This window comes from Microplitis demolitor, chromosome 4 (assembly GCF_026212275.2).
Source record: "Microplitis demolitor isolate Queensland-Clemson2020A chromosome 4, iyMicDemo2.1a, whole genome shotgun sequence".
In the NCBI taxonomy this organism is placed as follows: Eukaryota; Metazoa; Arthropoda; class Insecta; order Hymenoptera; family Braconidae; genus Microplitis; species Microplitis demolitor.
The window spans coordinates 22528453-22549318 of record NC_068548.1 but is presented as its reverse complement, the minus strand read 5'-3'; the positions used below and the strand labels follow the sequence as shown (position 1 = coordinate 22549318).

The window sequence follows — 20866 nt, the reverse complement described above, 5'->3', positions numbered from 1 at the left end:
TGTCAAAGTTCGCACTTAATAGACACAGCATTAATTAGTAAGTATAAGAAATTCTATATATATTTTAAAAACTTTTAAATTAAAAATCAAAAGTAGTATTTTAATATTTCAAAATTTTATATAATAATTTTTCTTTTAAATTTATGATCTTAAATATATATATATATATATATATATATATAAGCATCAAAAGTTACTTGAAATTTTTTTAGCAAAATATTGTAAAGAAATTAAAAAAAAAAAAATGTCAATCAAAATTTTGTTACTTTTGACTATTGGATTATTCATGACCATTACAATTGAATGTTGTGGCCATAGCCCACAATGTAAGGAACAAAATGAGTCGGTATGTATCAAGTATTTGTTGGAATTTAATAAACATGAAATGTTACAACTATCACTAATTAATTATGTTAACGTCTTTTGACAGTGCCATGACTTAAGTGATTGCTGCAAATATCCGCAGTCCAAAGCGTATATTGTAGAGTGCGGTAAAGCCAATTGGAAGGATGAAGACTATAAATGTCTGTACTTTTATGGAGAAATTGCATAACTCTGCATTAGACTGCTAATCAAATGCATTGTATTACTGCTTTTGAAAAAAGTTAATTAAAAAAAATTAAATCAACATGTGTAATTAATTTTTTTTATTTATGACTTTTGTACTTCAATAGATTTAATTAAACTTTCGAAATAGTAAAAAAAAGTTTAATAAAAAAAAAATAAGAGGTAAAAAACGATAATATAAGAATGTAAAAAAAACTTAAATATTTCTATAAATAAGTGAACTTAAATTTATCTTGAGATAAAGAAAAAAGAACTGTTTGTTGAGTATAAAACTTTTTTATGCATGCGTAAAATTAAAATGGAGTATAAAGATGTAAAAGTTTACGAAATAGTTAAACTTTAAGTGTACACATGAAATTTAACTGAAGTATGTAAAGTTATCTGCATGTTTTACAATATTAAATACTCGGATATACGATGAAGAAAATATGAACTTATGTTGAATTTAAAACTACGACGCAGATGTTGGTAAAATTTTCGAAAAATAAAATCTGTTAAAATATTATTTATTATGCGCAGTACACGGAGAAAAAATTAAAGGAACTGTTCCTAGTACGTTTATGAAATATCATCCCATACCGTTATGGTAATGATTACTTGGGATTATGGGATATAGACCCATACTTTTTGGGAAGGTTTCCATATGGTAACAATTCCTATCATTATGGTAACAGTTCCCATATCGTATGTGAAAGAATCATGGTAATGATTACCATACTCATAGGAATAGTTCCCATAAGCAAATAGGAATCAATCCTATAACCACATTGTAACAGTTCCTAAGCGTATATAGTAACTATTCCCATAATATTATGGTAACTGTTCCTATAATATTATGGTAACGATTACCATAATATTATAGTAACCATTACCATAGGTACATAGTAACAATTACCATAATTCCATAGGAACTATTCCGATACCGTATGGGAATTATATCCATAATTATAGGAATGGTTACCATAATATATATGGGTGCCGTTCCTATAATCAACATTTCAAAAAAACCAGTTACCATGCAGTATAGGAACCATTCCCATAATATATTGTAACTGTTACTATAATTTTCTCTCCGTGTAATAGTTATTTTACTTATAATGCGATCAACACTTTTTAAAAATCTATGTTAAATTTAAATTCAAATGTTAAGAGCACATTTAACCTTATTGAATAATTCAATAATCTCGAATAAATCTTTTACGTCAATTGCACTTGCTCGGGAATACATTTTAACTGACATAAATAATTTTCTAGATAAATCGATTTTAGTTGATGACATTAATTCCGACAATTTCAAATTTATTAAATCCTATGTAAGCTCGGTATTCATTTTTATTTATTCACGGTTACGATATCAATTTTTTCTGCTTTAAATAACTTCCGGTTCTCTATTTATGATCCGGTAAATCGGCATAAGAAAAATTTTTAGTTATTTAATAAATTAATCAATAATTCGACTAATTACCAAACGAACTTTTTTTTAAATTTTGAAAATTTTAACTGAGAACCAAAAAATGGCACTCAATTTTTTTTGCAAGTTCGCTCTATTCGTAATCTATTAATTTTTTAATTATTTTAATTTTGAAATGTCTATGACATATTTTTGAAATTTTTTCCAAAATATAGAAACGTAAAAATTGCATTGCAATTAAAATTCAAAAAATAAATTTTTTTTTTGCCTAATTTCAGCCCCTTCTTAATTAGACCCAAAATTAATTATTTTAAAATCATTACGCGAAAAAAATGTGTTTTTAAAAAATTTTTGTTATCAATATTTTATAACTTCACTGAAAAAAAAAATTGACAAAACTCGGTCATTAATTTTATAAAAAAAAAATTATTTTATAATTAATAAAATGAATGAAAAAATTTTTTACTTAAGATATAATTTTTCCAGCTGTCTGTTTGCCTGTATTATGAATTTAAATTAAAAGAAAAAGTAATTAACCTAAAGTTTAAATCCAAGTAATCTTTGTAATTAAAAAATTTTTTCAAATGCGAATTTAATTGTGTTATAAAAATACTTAAATTGAAAAATCTGATTAGTTTACCCCCTTTAATTTTAAAAAGACAAAGTTCTATTAAGTATTGAACTAATTAGTTAAATTACTTAAGAGATAAGGGCGAATTTTCATTGAAGAGAGTCATAAGTACATAAAGAGATCGCGATTAAGACAGATCTCGCAAAAGTGTTACGTCTCACTGAAACTAAATGTGTATAGATACAAGTATCATCCTAAAGTTTAATTTAGTCGCGATAAGATGGAATTAATTCCGTGCGCCTTGCGGGCTCCCAATCAATCCGATTATATCTTTTTGGGTTCGATGAATCTTTCGAAATCGATATAACGCCATTAGCTATCCTGTAAATAATACCACTGCTACCCGCCTCTATATATTAATATCATTAATATGAATATCGATACCGCCAGCAAAAAAAAAATTTTAACTCATGGGTTGGAAATTTTTTTCAGAACTCGAGTATCATTATCGCTAACAAATATAAAAAAAAATATCAAAAGTACCCAGAGGACTTTATTCTTTTCCGACTCGAGATTTCTCTACATAAATTTTTTATAAAATGGAATACCTGTTGCGGAATAACGTCATTAAAATATTTATTACGGTTTTTATTTAACTTGGATTACATTTTAACGTAAGTATTTATTTATTAACTGAATTTTTTATTTTTTCTAATTAATAATTTGAATAACAAGGATTTTTACAAGTGAACTTTTGTTATTGAACAGGATTATTTATTGAAACATGTTGAATTATTCAAATGCAGACCAGACGAATTTAATTATTAATTTACGAACAAAATTTAAATTTTACAAGTGAATAAATTTTATCAAGTAGGTCAAGTACATGTTATTATATATTCGTTTATTGATAAACTGTTTTAATGGATTAATTTTTTTTTGAGAATTAAATATGACAAGTAAACGAAAAAAAATTATTTCAAAAGCGAAATGAGTCAGTTAAATTTTTTTAAAATTATTCGAGAAAAAAACTGGCTTTGGGGTAAATTAAACCAGTAAATTTCGTTAAATACAAATAAGTTAATTGAAATTTACGCTCCATTAATTTAATGTAATTTTGATTAATATTTTGTCGTTAATTAATTTTGTTTTTAATAGAGGATTATTTACATGCTTAAAATATTTGTAAAATTGGTCGAGTAAACAAAAAAATTTTAATTACTAAGCAAAAGGGGGCAACATGAGCCAGTAAAAATTTTTAAAATTTTAAAATGTAATCAAAATATTTTTTAAATATTAATTGTAATTTTATTTAATTAATTTTGACTTTTGTAAGATTAATTTTAAACTTTGAATGTTTGTAGCCGAGGGAAAAAATATTTGGCTTTTTTTTTCTATTTTTTAAAAGCAATGATGTTTTTATTTAAATTAAGGGGGAATTTATCGTTTATCAAAAATTAGATTATTCAAAAAAAAAAAATTATTCCCTATTTTTTTATTTTTTTGACATTTATTGTTAGTTAACAATTATAGATTACTTTAAACGAAAGATATTTTTGTACTGTATCTACTTGGTCATAAAAGATTTTAATGATCTATTAATGATTGGAAATTCCAAACGTAAAATTAATACAGAAATAGGCCATTAAGTCGTTAGCACATACTTAAGTCACAGTTTAAAATTATAGATAGTGAAGAATCGGCAAATATTAGTTTTTAAAAAAATATTTAACTGTATTAATAGAATATGTTTAATAAATTTATTAATTTTTTTATTATTGGACTGCTGATAATAATGACCGAGTGTTGTCCACCTCAACCAGAAGTTTGTTCAAACGAAGGAGAAGAAGTAAGTATGGATTAATTCAATCTAAAAAATGGCCTATTTGTTAAAATAATTTTTTTTTTTAATGGAGATTTTTTAATTACAGTGCGTGAGTTGCAAAGATTGTTGCGATTACTCACAATCGGACTGGGTTGCAGATTGTGAACTGGATTTTCCCGGTTCTTTTATTAGAAAATGCCGTTTCCGTGATATTAGGCCATCATATTATTAGCTATTGTACTTATTTCTTTATATATATTTGAAAAAAAATTTTCATTAATTAAATACACAACCAATTAGTTGTTTTTAATTATAAAATTAATTTCTGGTCTTGAATTTCTTTTACTCATTTCAAAAAATTAAACGCGCCAAGGAATAAATTTTTAAAAATTTTCACTCCATTATTCTATTTTATTCAAAAATAGCAGAAAAAAAATAAAATTTCATGTGTCAAAGATAAAAAAGTGACTTTCCCTTTAACCCCCCTTGCAGCCGTCATCCCTCTATCGGAAGTTTATTAAAGCTAAAAATTTTTATTCCCATCGTGAATGCATTGGATTGATTCACTTAAATAAATCAAATGGACTATACGGTCATTTTTATGGAGCACTAGACTACTAACAAGTATTCGTATGAGCAACATAAAGTGCAGTAATTAAATCACTGTATAGTCAGACGATCATGGGAATTTTATTTGTCTTTTATATTTATAAATACTACAATGATCAGATTTATCTGTATTTTAAAACCGTTATAGTAGCAATTTATACCAATTGGACAATAAACTTTAACCAATGTAATAGTATTTTACTAACGAGCTTGGACGTATACAAAAACGAAATGAAAAAACACCGAAACATATTTATCTGTCTATCTATCTTTTGTTTTTTTTTTTTTTTTTTCGATTCATTTCAGTGCGCAGTATTATTATCCTATATATATATATATATATATATATATATATATATATATATATATATATATATATATATATATATATATATATACTTCTCAATTTAATAGTAACTATCGCGTGACCCTCACAATTCCCGACTCTCGGTACCTGTTGATTGTACAAATAGCACCTACATGTATATGTATATGTATATATATATATATATATATATATATATATATATATATATATAATGCAACACATATATCCATATGTATATGTATATAGTTATGGGTATATATGTAGACATAAAACTGGGATACAGAATATTATCTGTGAGAATGAGAGGAAGAAAAATGAGAGTAATAAAAAACAGGAAATGGAAGTGAAACAAGTAAATGATAAAAAATTAAAAAAAAGTACTGAGATTTTTATGATGAAGTTTTTATAATTTAAATTAAAATTTTAATTATTTTTTTTTTTTTGACATTTTTAAAATAAAATAAATGAGTAAAAATAATGACAAGACGAATTTTTTTTACGAAAGCTCTTGACTCTAATGAGCGGTTGGTGGTAAAAAATTTCATTAGATAAATTAAATGAAAGTATTGAATAGATTTTTATTTTAAATAAAAATAGTAAGATCCACAGTACAGCCAAGGGTAAAAATATTTTTAAAAATACTGGGAAACGAGAAAGGATTTAATTTGAATAAAATTTGTTATTTAAATTATTTCATTTAGTTTTTCATACCGAGCAACTTTAATCAATTTTTTTTTTACAGGAAGATAGAATACTCCGAGGAGTACAGTGGGCTGTCATTAATTCTGAACCTCATGATATTCGTGTCAATAATAATGTCTTGTTTGATTAAATTTTTCTAAGTGTCGTTTTGTTATTCAAAATAACAAGATTTTATTTGTGATAATTGCAGTCGTTACTTTTCACTATACGTTCAAAAATAAGTTTGTAAAATTTAAATTTCACTGTCAGCTATTTCAAGAAAAATAGAAATAAATTTCATAAATTTAAATTGCAGTATCACAGAAATTATTTAGACAACTCATCAGTCCAAACATGTCCTCGAAATTTTTTTGAATTGTCATTCTAGCCTCGTTAAATTTATAATTTATCAGATATATTTTCAACTAATCGATTAATATCATATTCGATACCGAACTAATTTTTAAAAAAATTTCAAATTCTCAGACTAATTTAAAAAAAAAATCTTATTTTGTTAATAAAACCTATTTCGATGGCTATATTTATTTGTAAAATATATATGGTGTGTAGATGAATGGGTGTAATACCACACAATGAAATGAACGTGCTAGGGAACCGCAAACTCTGAAACGCTTGAGCGACATTTAATTATTCCATATGCATTGAAACCCCGCCCTGTCCGCGTTCATTTTCTGATCTGTCTACCGACGTTACTAAATGAAAGGGTACATGTACATGCAAATAGACGATCTCTATACGCCGACAAAATGAAAAAGCATTCAATGCCGTTTTTCCCATCACGCTGACATAAAAAAAAAATGATAAAGTTCTTACTTGGAAAAACATTAAAATCAAAGCCCATAAAAAAAATAATCTCTGACGGAATAATTCAGATGGAAACTTTGAAGCTTAAAAGTTATTTTTATTATTTTCCAAAGCGTGTCGAATTTCATATTGAATCGGAAAAAAATGCACTAGCTGGTGTGAATGCCTGAGTGATGATGCATGAGAATGTCCTGGTGTTTTGACAGCCCGGGTGTGCCGAAGACGATTATCTCAAGTGATTGATGGTGATTTATTTATCACACTATAGTGCGCTATTATTATTCTCTATACCACTGACAGCCCTTACAATTTTGAGCATGGGTTTTTTCTATTACATCGACAAGCTCATTAATTTATCGAAGCGTGTAAGAAAATCACGAACCTGTTGCACGCAATCGTTAGCAATCATAGAAACTCATATATATTTTTTCCTCATATGTCTACATAGGTTTTAAATTCCCTCATGAGAATTAATGGTCACGATTTATATGAAGGTAACTTGTTTCCGGCAATCAATGTCTGTCATACTCTGATATAAACTAAATTTTTTTTTTTTTTGATCTGCAGAAAAATCTATTTTCCAACATTCATTAACGAACTATTTTTATCAGTAAATTATTCCAACTCTCGTGTGAATACACACATGTACTCGTTATTACTTTTTTTTTTTTTATGAAAAATAAATTATTTTTTATTTTATTATAAATATTTTTTTCATTGGTCTGCAATCAAATATACAGTAAATATTTCGAGGTAAATGTGCAATATATTTATTTAAAAATAATGCATTCAAATATTTTTCTTGTTTTATTGTGGCGGGAAATTTAAATGAAAATTTGATAATAAGATTTTTGAAATTTTTTTTTTATGCAAATTATTTTTCAGATGAAAATTGAAAATTTAAGGATAAGAATATTCATGAGAAATAATTAACGACTACTAAATTTACTTACATGGTAGAAAATAATAGAGTAACTTATAATATCATAGAGGGTTGGAATAATTTATCAATGCACGTGCGACGATATTGCCAGGACGATGGCCTACTTGAAACTGTAGTCTTGTAAGTTAAGTTCTCGTGTGTCCTTTGATAAATTTTAATTTTAATTACCTGGCCATTATAATAGATTTTCGGTTTATATTTAACTATTAAGGTACACGAGGAATTAATTACGAGGAAGGACATGAGCTTGGATTGAAAAAGTTTTTGTGGAGGAAAGACATGAGGGAGATGAGTAGCTTGTAGCTTGTAGCTCATTGTAATATCGGGAGTCGAGAGAATTTTCCTTTACTTTAGTGCGAAAATAAAAATTAAAACCCGTAGTTGAAAAATTTAAGTACATAAAAAAAAATATTAATCAGTAAATGGGCTTTAAATATAATAATAAAGTACGTGAAGAGTATCAAGAGATAATAATGACAAAACATTTATCAAAAGGTAAAATAATAGACTTACATCTGTGTCCTTTGTCCATGAGCAGCGGATCCCTTCTGAGAACAATCCGACGTTTTGTATTCATCCTCGGAGCTGCAAGGAAATTTAAACTGTAATTTAGCGTCTTTAATAGAAGATTACATTAGGATTGAAATAGCTGACATTTCCTTATCTTTCATCTCATCTTCCTTCGGGTACCCGAATTCCGTTCTTATTTTACTTGGAGCCTCACCGCGCAATCCCTAGCAACTCCTCCTTATACTTTATAACCTCATACACACCCTCTTTTAACATTTATCTCTGCACTGGCGCTTTTGTTCCCCTTTAATGCTACACGACCTCCTGTACCAATGTACGGGATTAAATTCAAAGCGATTCTAATTCCCTTGACTGAAATATTCCGCTCGAGAATTACTGGAGTAGAGATACGACAACCGAAACTTTAAGAGGGATTCGAGTATTTTTAACAAATCGCTTCTATATATATATATATATATATATATATATATATATATATATATATATATATATATATATATATATTTATACACATTAACTCTAGATAAAGATAATACATTTAAATAGTTACGAATACTGGTATGACTTTTGGATGAATAAATTTACACTTCATCAAGCAGAAAGACAAGTTCCTAACGAAGGAATTTTTTTTTGATATTTTATCTTCAATTAAAAAAATTATTTTACTGGAAAAATATTTTTTACATTTTTTTAAACAATAAAAATTGGGTAGGGAAAATTTTTTCATTCGACAAAAAATTTTAATGAATTTCAAAAAATAAAAAAATGTTTCAATTAAAATTTACTTTGCTTGGAGTTTTAAAAAATTTGATTTAATTAAAAAACAGCATTCTGTAAAAATTATTTAAATATTTAATGTTCCATTACGGACACCAAATATCGAGGTATATATTTGTAAAAAATTTTTACACTTTTATAAACAAAATAAATTTTTTAATCTGAGAAAAAATTTTAAAAATTTTAAAAGATAAATTTAAAAAATTAAAATTTTCCAAATATCGAGATATTTTTTAAGAAAATTTTTATATTAAAAATAAAAAATGATAGAATAATTTTCCAGGTGACTTATATTTTTGAAAAAAAATTAGTGGTAAAGGGAAAAAACCGCCGTGACATTTATCGTCGAGTTTTATGGGTAATAAAGTTGAGAAAAAATTAAAAAAGTAAAAAGTGAAGAGTAAAGACTTAAGCGCGTCTTAAATGCTCGTTCCCTCGATGTGGGCTGAGTACACAAAATGTAATGTAAATTTATTTATATCGATTATTTTGTTGATTTTGTATCACCGAGTATACATGTCCCTACTTCTCTGGGTCACTAAAATAAAATTAAATTTTTATTACGTCACCGGTGTGTTTTATTGGGGCATAAAAAATTCCACATATAGAACAAGGGTAATAATTTATTGAATTTTTAAAAGCCTTTTCATTAAATATTTAGTCGAGTTTTATTAATAAAAATACTAAAGGATGAACGTAAACTGTAAATAATATTTGTCTATCAAAGTAAATTGAAAAAAAAAGTTTTGTTAATTTAAAATAAAACGTAAATTAACGCCCTTGGATAATAAAATTAATCTGTCGAGTATTTATTTAATTGAATAGATAAATTATCAAGGCCAGTGATAATTATTAATCGGATAAATGGTTTAGTATATTTAATTATCAGAATTAACGTGAGTGATAAAATGTCATTTGCAAGGTTACTCGAAGTTGCGTAAGCGCAAACGCCCCCCGGTAAATAATAATAGCAATACTCGTTTCATTATAAATTTATAAATAATCTGTACTGTTTGCTCTTGTTGAGAGACTCAGATTGTCCTCTGTTTGTTTGTCTCATTCAACTGAACAAGACTATTTATCTTAGAGCAAGAAAGTACCAGCTACATTACTGAGAGTTAACGTACTAGCTTTTGTTTCGCTCAGTTTAATTAATTAGTATTTCCTGTACTTCATTATAACTCACAACACTAATGGAGTTTCTCAGTAAATTCAGCACCTCCCAACTTTTTGGCAGCTCCCATTATCAGTATTATATTATGTTATATTATAATATGATATAATATACGTGTAGGGTTGGGTAAAACGAATGGCTAGGGGTGGTGGTAATGGTAAAATCAAATTTTCATACCGAGATCACTGTCGACGTCATGAATTACGATTTTGATCCCTTCACCATCAGCCAAACTGCCCTGACGAGGTAATTCCCGATCATCCTGGGCTGCTACTCGAGCTACTGAGGCTGGCGTTCCTTTCACTGACCCTGGTACTGATGGCAATGATCTTATCATGTTTATGTCGGGTCTGTTAACATCAATCATATAAATATACAACGTTAATTATAATAATTATTGGAGGCAGTAATTAATAAATTTTTTTTTTTTAATTGAAAAGTTGAATTTGTGAAGTTTCGGAATTTTTCATAAATTTATTTTATTAATTTTTTATAAATATGAGCAAAAATGAATCTGAGGTTAGTCCGTTTTGCCCGAAAATGAAAAAAAAGAGATTTCTAAATAATTTTACGTGTTCTAGCAAATTAAATTAAAAGAAATTTTGTATGTAAACTAAAAATTATTATGAGAATAAATAAAATTTTTCCACTATTTCATATAATCTCTGTTCATTTAAAGCTCGCATAATAAATATGAAGATTAAAAATCAATTTCGCATACATTATTTTTTACGCGAAGCAACGCAACCTCTGGTTCTTTTTTTACAATAATGTAAATATTCTCGCGCCACGGTATTTCAATTCCAGAACTCAAATACCCGCATTACCATTTATAATACACCAAAATAATATTTTACCGGATATTCAATACATTCATATCTCCACACAATCTCCACATACATATATTACGTCCATACTTCCATACGTTGGTATGTATATATGTATTCATAAAACTACATAATATATATATATATATATATATATATATATATATATATATATATATAAACACCCATACAATATCCCATGATTGCGTAGGCGAGATTTATTTCATTGAAATCCGCATCATCCCATATGGAATCCAGAATTGAGTTAGAGAATGTTGTGGAAATATTTACTACCCTGCATATCAACTTTAATAAACTAAATAATTTTCCTGTACGGTCACTATATATCACAGATATTTGCCTTCCCTGAAATTACTTGGCTATCGTAATCTATATTCGCGAATTTGTGTAATAGCCTTATTAATTTCCCTTTGTTTAATATATTTGTGTGCCGCCCAAATATCCTCGGAATATTTATATATAATTATTAATTAAAAATATGTTAATATTTTATTTCACTGCTAACATGCCCGCAGAATAAGTAAGTTATTTATTTAAATTGATAATTGTTTATTTTCAAACTCTAGTTACATAATTTGTAGCAAGTTCATATTAATGACAGATACTTTTGTAGAGTTTGCAAACTGCTACCAGAAATGTCAAAGTTTCAAAGTGTAAGACGTGCTAACTGGAGTCTCAGAAGTATATGTACTTATATATATTTATTTAGACAAAATTTGTTTCCAAAAAGTTTAGCGGAATAGGAAAACTTGAAATTCAACACCGTTGAGATAAATGTTGGAACACTTTTGTTATTGTGTTGTTTTTTCATAAAATCTACTTGTATTGAGTGTAAAAAAATATGAAATAATATATAAATCTAGTAGACTGAGCGCAGAAATGATTTTTCATGTTCACTACTCAAAATAATTAAATATACATTTCAAAAATAAATTAGAATCGTTTATCCCCGGTTTATAGTTTTGAAAATTCATGAGGAATTTTGATCATTTATATTTCGACCCAAAAATATATAATTTTGTTAATTAATTTGGAATGGAAAAATTCAAAATTTTTATGACGCCTTTATAAACAGGTTCAAATTATTTTTAATACACAAATAAGTGTTTATTTATGAGTTTGCTGCTGAAATTTTAACTTTACCTACAAGTCAAATAAAAATTTTTTCGAAAATTGGCCTTCAAAAGAAGTCTTATGAATAAAATCTCAAGATTCAAAATTAGAAAAATTTCAGACATTCAAAAAAAATCTAAAAAAAAAATCAAATTAAAATCTAAAAGATCTTATAAAAGTCTAATTAACGGCTGTAACGAAAAGGAAATTTATCTAGAGGTATATATATATATATATATATATATATATATATATATATATATATATCTATATATATTTGTATAAAAGACAAAAGGAAGGAAGTAAATAAAGTAAAAGCGGAAAAAGGGTTAACTGTTTCATAGAAATTAAAATTTTCCCTTTTATAAACTTTTGAAAAGACTCATCAACTAATTAACAAACTCATTCTCACGTACATTACTTATTCTTACACAATGTTATAACTCATGACATCTCAAAGTGGAGTACCAATTTAAAAGAGCCTAAGTAATTTCTTGTATTTTTTTAAAAATATCGCATGATATCACTCGGAAGTTTTGAATCGGAGATAAAAAAAATAAATCATGAGGGTATTTAGCGTTTTATTTTAAATTCAGACATCAATGGCTGACTGGTAAAACGTTATCGCTGAAAATATGGCATACAAAGGGCGCGGTTGACAATTATAATAGCTCGAGGATATGATATTAGTATGGAGGTTAATGTTTTAGTTGTGTTACAGTACTTGGGTATATATATATATATATACATATATGGATAGTATATAAAGCTCCACGTGTTTTTAATTGGTTTATGGCCACACCCGTGTGGGGAGGCTAGCGGTTACAAACTTTATCCATAATCCCACGTAACTTTGCCTACGCTCCCAATGCGTTTATGTACACTGGAAAAATATTTTTTTTTTTTTTTTATATTTATTTTAGACTGCTTTGATAGATTTTTTATGGTGATCATTAATTTTCTATCTGTAGAATATAAGCGGAAGCTTTATTAAAATTTATAGGAGTTGATAATTATTTTTATGATTAATTCCAAGAATTTATTATTTATTTTAAAATTTGTTATAGAAAATTTCAGCAAAATATTTGCTACTTAATTTTAATTTAAAATGTATTTAATTTATATGAAAAAAATAATTATAGTTTGAATGTATGAAATTACAAGATAATGAATTTAAAAAAGTGGAGATATTAAATTTTCCAGTGTCAGGAAAAATAAAAAAAGAAAGAGTTTGAGAATGCAAGCGGTGAACGTAATAAAGTGGAGAGGGTACATAAGGGAAAGTTTGTTTGCCAGAGACTAGGACAAGGGCTCACGAGACCTACTTCACAACTTCACAAGTCTTTTAAAACCAGAGCAGCTTCTTCCGTATTCACTAATGTTAATTACTACCGGCAATTTTCCTCAACATTTTTAAATTATACTTCAACGCGTCAATTTTATACTCGATTGCGTTTAATTATGCTTACATCTTACATTACTTTTACATTTCCACACTTTCATACTAATTATTTCACTGAATTTCTATTCAAAAATAAATATTATCATTACTCACAGTCTGCTCATTAATTTGTCTTTAAAAAAAAACTTCTATACGTTTACAGAAAATTAATTCTACTTTAGTACACTCGTTCAGTAAAACTTTATTACTTTACAGTTTATACTAGACCACAAATTTAAAAAGCGACACAAGCGCCACTAAACGTCGCGATACTAAACTAACTTTTATTGCTCATGTAAATTCGACAAAAATCTCTAAGGCCACGACCGCCATTTCGTGTAACGTCAGAAAAATTTCATTGATATACCAGGGTCGTAATTGGTCGCGAAATATCAATAACGAAATTCAATTAATTAGAATGAATAATAATAATCTTATGCTCATAATTTAAATTCTTAAATTAAACTTTGATAGCAAGTTATGCAAAAAATTATGTCTCTTACGTGTCAAAAGGGAGTGAACCCAAGTCATGACTTTAGATTAGTTTCGAAAGTTGTGTCGCATTCAAATGACGAGTGTGCATAACCCTTATGTGAACTGACGTCACGATTGTCTTATAATTCACCCTATTCAACACATGTCGCATAAACTACTTTTATTTCAATTCCTTAAAAAGCTTTTGATCGCAGCCCCCTTTTGAAATATACTTTTCTTATGTATAAACTCTGGATAAAACCAATAAATTTTCATTTTTTGTTTTTTACTACGAATTTATATTTAATTCAAAAATATTAAATTTTATTTCCCCATGTTCCCATAAATACTTCCCTTGACTTTTTTATTTCCGTCATAAACATTTGAAAATATTCATACCGATTTTTCCAAAATTACGAAACTTAACCTCCATTATATATTTTTTTTTTTTTTTTTTACGAAAAAATGATAAATTATTTATACGAAATCGTCAACATAACCCCGAGTTCTAATCACAATAAACAATTTTATCAGTGATCTTGTGATTTAATCCAAGTACTATCTCCATAAAAATTCCACTCACGTTCATTCGATAATTTTCATCTAGACATTCAAGTTGATCTAAAAAAAAAGCCACTAAAATTTGAAAAAATAAAGAAAAAATAAGATATCGAAAAGGACGATCGTGGAGATTGTATTGTTAAGAAAATCGGTGATTTAAATGGTAATCCGCGTTAGGGATGCGAGTCGATATTTATAACCTTAAAAGCTTTTTTCCTCTCTATTTTTTCAGCTCTTTGAGGGTCGCCTAGTGGATATTAAGTATTAGTATCTCCTTGAGGATAAAAATAAATTCGCGGTACGCAGCATACATCGGATTTGAAATAAAAAAAAAAAAAACATAATAATAATAATAACAGTCTATGTCTCTATTTTTTTTTCAACAATTGGCAATAAATAAGCATGAAATATGCGATCTTGATATCCTTTATCGTCAATTCTTATTTAAACTTTTCCTCAACGACCGGATGTGAGGGTAGATTACGTGTTAAAGAAACTGCTCAACACGAATACTCATTTTCATTTCTTTTCTAATAGAACTTTAATTCCGACTATCTACATTCTGTTGTTCCTCGTATCAGAAAAAAAAAAAAAAAAACAAACATAAGCCCAAAAAGAGGCACGTTTTGTTCGGGTGATATGACTGAGTCTTTTGTTCTTTGCAAATGAAAAAAACAATACGTAGTGAGAACAGATAACGAATGAAGTTCAATTTTTGCACAAAGTAGTTTTTTTTTTTTTTTTTTTTTTTTTTTTTTTTTTTTTTTGTTAAGGCAATGCTGTCAATTGGGGGAAGCAAAATAAGAGTAAGTCCTTACAGAGGACCGTTTAATTACGTCGGCATTTGAAATTCAATGAAAAACTCATCTAATATGCGTTCCCGTCGGGTCTATCGCTCGATGTCACCGTTCGTCGCTCATGCCTGTAGTTCATCTTCTATGCGACCTTTCACCTCTTTTATCGATCCTCACATACTACATTTCGTTTCCGACCTCTCTGTACACATATACTTTGTACAGAATTTTAATTCGTTATTAATATTTTAAAATATACTTTGTAGGTCGACGGTATTAGTTTTTATTTTCGGATGTCCGAAGGACTGAATATTGGTCTGAAAATTCTTAACGAGGGGTATGCAAGACTAATTAAAATTAAAAATTAAATAATGCATTTTAGTGAGAGTTGTGAACTTTGTTTTCCATTAATTTGCATGAAAGTTACTGAATATTTATCATCAGTAAGTCTGACTACAGTTAGACTGTAATCACTTGAATGTTGAGTGAAAAATTAGCTTTTTATCTGCGATCGGAACTCGTTACTCTGATTCATCAGCTCGGGTAATAAAGATTAATGGTAGAAATTCTAAAGAACAAATAAGTTTGTAATTTCACGCACTATTATATTTTTTAAGTCATTTTTCTTCCGCTCATTAAGCAGAGATTTTTTTTTTTTACTCAAGTTTTCATTATTGAATTCTTGAGAATTCATTTATTTTGCTTTGCAAGTGAAATAATTTTAGCAAAAAAAACTATATAGAGGCAGAGAGGGGCAAAACGGGCATCCGAATAACCAGTTAATTTTTTTTTAATTTTCTAGACAGAAAAAAAAGTTATTTTGAGTCAAGAAAATATTTTTGAAGACAAACGTTTTCAGCAACCAAGTCAAGATTTTCTTGAGCCAAGAGAATTCGTTTTGGTTAAAAAAAATTCGTCTTGGTCAGAGAAGATTTCTGCTTTATCTGAGAAAGTTTAGGTCGCCAAAAAAAATTTCTAGAATCGAGAATATTCACTTTCAGTCGAGAATTTTTTTTTTCTGTGTAATATTTTGCCTTTTGATTTTATTTTATATGAAAAAAGAAAAAAAAAACTTACAGCATAGAGGCCCTTCGTCTCATTGGTCTCGACTGTTCATCCGGTTGAAGAACTTGGGAGTCCGGTGCACTGGTGCTGTCTAAATTTATTATTTTCTCATCGTCATTGCTCATCTCATAGGGCATCACTGGTTTTACGACACGGAAAGACTGTCTTCTGCCTAACGGCCTCTCTTCCGGTTCTCGAGCACCTGAATTATAAAACAACAGTAAAAATACCTAGTAAATTTTTTCATTCAATAACCAGTTTTATTATCTTTTTATCCGCTGAAAACTCATATATTTTTGTCATTAGATTTAACGATAACTGTAAACTATTTTTACTATTCTTATTATAAAGATCGCGGTGGTAAAAAAAAACAAGATTTACGTAAATAATTGAGCAGGATTCGATCTAGTTGAATAATATAAATAAGTAGGAATATGACAAGAAATATGTATAGATATTTATACATGAGACAAGTTATCGAACGAACGACAAATGACGGATCTTTAATTTATATTTTATTTATACTGTCCCTAGACTCGTTTATTTAGCTATACTGTTTATTTGCTCACATTGACCAATAGCTAGACTGTGTACACTTTACCCACATATATATATATATATATATAGATATATATATATAGAGGTTTATTTACTCGTTACAGTACAATAAATTGTACAAGTTCAATATTTGGTAGAAAAGTTATGCAAAGTTTTAAAACTTTTCCTTATTATAAACTTATTTAAATACTAAATTTTGTTTAGTTTAAAAAAAAAAAAAAAACAAAAATTGAACATTTCTATGAAATGAAAATAAATAAAAAACTTTATATTAATTTAATAAATAAATGTTTATCAAGTACGCTGAAATAAAACTCTACTCGAGTTTGAAAATACTTGACATCGTATATAAGGTTCCGGGTTCGAGTCTCAGTTGTTTTTTTTTCTCAGCATGAAATTCGTTTTTTTTTTACCGATTAATATTTTATTGAATGCACTGATGACGGAAAAAAATTGAAATTTATTTAAAAAGTTGACGCTGTTGAGATAAAATAACAGTAACTTGAAATTTAAAATCCATTGTAACTGACGTTATTCTAAAACCCGCGGGATTTTAAAATGTAACATGAAGATATTCCAAGGTTATTGGATAAAGCACGTGAAAAAAGAGCTGAAGAATAAAATCCCGAAGAAGCAAAAGTGTATGAACGAGTGAGTGAGTGAAAATCCGATCGATGGTTAGATAAAATTGCTTTTCCCCAATGAGAACGACATCGCTCGAAACCTCTAGCTCAACATCTATAGCAGCTTTTTTTATATTTTTATTTTATGTACATCTATATATATATATATATATATATATATATATATATATATATATATATATATATAAGGTAGCATACCCTGTGCAGAAATTGAGGCTCGTTGCTGAGCGGCGGCGATTGCCATGGCGTTGAGGCCTCCGCTTCCGGGTGTCGCATACACATCGTAAGCCGATGCTCTACGTGGCAACTGGACCGGAAGCCCAAGCCCGGGTTCATTATGACTCGTTTGACCACCTCCTCCTCCCCCTCCACCCCCGCCACCCGCACCACCACTACCAAGAGTTCCACCTGGTTTAATTTCATCATCGTACGAGTGCTGTCGTGTTACTCGGGATTTCCGTCTTATTGTACCTCCACTTCTACGTGCCGCTCGTCTTCGTCGTTCGTCTTCATCTTCACCAATATCTCCCTCTTGTTCTATAAGAAAAAAAAAAAATAATTATTAATTTACAAACACATAGATGAATAGATGAAGTAATTGATTAATAAAATAAATTACCAATAGATGGAGTTTTGGCGGTTCTCGATGGACTGGTCGGTCTGCCGCGGTCATTTGAATGCCGATCAGGGGAACCACTGCGTGATTTACTTCTCCATTCTAGTTCTCTCTCCCATCTGAGCTCCTCGCGGCGTTCTCCTGCAACCTTTCGAAACTACAAAATTACGAGGGTGATTAGGGCACAAGCGAGGACACACCACCACAGTTGAGGGTTTAGGCAAGAGGCACATTTGTGCGCAAGACGTTCAATTATATGCATTACGAGTTAGATGAGTTATGAGTGTGTTGTTTGCTACTAAGTACACTGTCATATATTTATATATGTATATGAACATGTATAGATATAGAAATATCTGCAGCAGCAACAGTTCAGCCAGTCAAGTTTAATTGAAGACATGTAGACATGTAGACATCGAGGTATTACGGCGAGCTTATTAATTTAAATATGATATGTTCGAGCCATCAAGCCGTGCATCATTACATCTCAAGTGTAATCGATAAATGTACTTCTGAGTTTGTCGAACGAGTCTAATTTACTCAAGTAGAAATGGCGGGTAAAATAGCCCGACTAACATTTATTTTTAAATTTAAATTACAAGAGACTAAATAAGTTTTCAGAATTTTTTTTCTTGTTTTTAAACTGTCTGACGAGATAACTTGGACAAAAGGGGCAAGATGGGCAACTAAAATTGCTGATGAAAATTAAAAATTTACAGGTAGTTCTCAAAATTTTCATTTAAATAATTTAATTTAAAATTTCAAAAAAAAATTTTTTTTTTACGAAGGCTTATTTTGCCTCACATTTGATTTTTTTCTAATGAGCGGAATTAGCAAAGAATAAAAAAGAATTGTTGGATGAGAAATAAAAAAAATTGTTTTATAATGAGTCAATTATTTGTTCTTGTTACGATTTAATTAACGAACGATAAGAGTGTTTTTGAAGATAATTGTCATGTTTTGATGGGAATTATTGCGAGACAATAGAAGCGAGCAAGCGCAAAAGTTTTTTTAAAAAAAAATGATATTTTGAAGTGAGTGATGTTGATTCGCATGCTCAACTAGCTCGCTAATTAGTGAGATTGGGCGAAAAGAGAAGAGCGAGAGGAGTTGAATGAGGATGAGGATGAGAATGAGAGAATGTAAATGAGTGGAGAGCAGAGAGAAGTGAAACGATAAACTGGGGTAAAAAAAATAGCGAGTAGTATAGTGAGCGCAGAGAAACAGTTGGAAATGACATTTCCATGATGATGACGCAATCAACGACAGCCGCGCTCAATTCAATTTAAAATAGGATTTTAGATGTGTATGCTTAGTGCTGTAAATTTATCGAAATTATGTAGACTATCGTGTTCCACCATGAGTTTTCGTGTCAGTATACCAATATTCGACAGCTGCGCTTACTCTGCAGAGACCGAGAACATGACGAGCAATATACTTGGTTGCTCTGTTCAATTATTTCATTTTTATTTAAGTTTTTATAGTTCCATTATTCTAAATATTTTCTAGAGGAGAGTTTTATCATTCTTATAAATAATGCTTAAGTTGAATCTCTTCCTCAAGCTGTCAGTACAGCGCTGATAGTGATCTGAGTGAACGGAGAAAAAAGAAATGATAAAAAATTCAAACATGCCCACCTTGAACGCTTACGTTAAAATAAAAATTTAGCTTATAGTCTAGTGGATTCCCGCGCTCGAGTTTCGAAATTTATTGGGCCACAATTTTTTGAAATATGTTGTACGAGTGATATAAATGTATGTTGCCACCAGACAATTTGGTGTCATTTTTTTTTACCGAAAATATTTATGCATTTCCATGACATTGTCATTTTCAAATGAAATGACTGAGTTTTTTCTTATTCAAATAGAATAATAGCCAGCAAATTTTGTAAGAAAAATATCTCTAATGAGAAGACTTGGAAGTACGTGGAGGAAAAAAAATGCTAGATAAGTTTGCTGACTAGAAAAGAGAGAGAGAGAGACAGCTGATGAAGAAGCGTAAAAAGTTTTATAAAAAGAAGAAATTACATAGATAAAATGTGTAAATGGTAAAATAAAAAGTGAAAAGTTTTAGAAAATTAACAGCTAACAATTTACCAACACTCAAAGCGCACACCAGTTCAACACTGAAAAGCTCTGGTTTATAATTCTCATCTTACAAACAACAACACACTTTCCTCTTTTCCTCTCTCTCACTTTTTCTACCTACACTAAGTATATATATATATATATATATATATATATATATCAAGTCCTCTGGCTCTCAAACACAGAAATCAAGAAAGCTTGACAATTAATCTGAGTAAACATTAGTTGTACTCAGATAAATTTACAGTTTAATTTAATGCGTTTCATTAAATATATATATACATAAACATATATTTCTGAAGACGAGAGAATTAAGATTTGTATTAAGAGTGTGTATAATAATGAATACAGCTGCTGTGGAAACAAACATCTCAAATGAATAATTCGTGTCTATGTCTATATATACAAATATATAGCCATATA

The 20866-nt window shown here is 28.6% G+C and overlaps 1 protein-coding gene across 3 annotated transcripts in view; it reads right to left on the bottom strand.

Annotated features, from left to right (window-relative positions):
- The window catches only part of LOC103577405 (regulating synaptic membrane exocytosis protein 1), an 88840-nt gene that overhangs the window by 27647 nt on the left and 40327 nt on the right, over window positions 1-20866 (bottom strand). For 2 of the 3 annotated variants that reach the window (XM_053738427.1, XM_053738428.1), the window contains exons 7-11: window positions 18360-18513; window positions 17939-18277; window positions 16551-16740; window positions 10420-10592; window positions 8274-8345 (exon numbers count right to left, since the gene is read on the bottom strand). In XM_053738427.1, coding sequence (XP_053594402.1) covers window positions 8274-8345; window positions 10420-10592; window positions 16551-16740; window positions 17939-18277; window positions 18360-18513 — 928 coding nt within the window. The remainder of the gene's footprint in view (window positions 1-8273; window positions 8346-10419; window positions 10593-16550; window positions 16741-17938; window positions 18278-18359; window positions 18514-20866) is intronic. The other variant, XM_053738429.1, reaches the window with a different exon arrangement.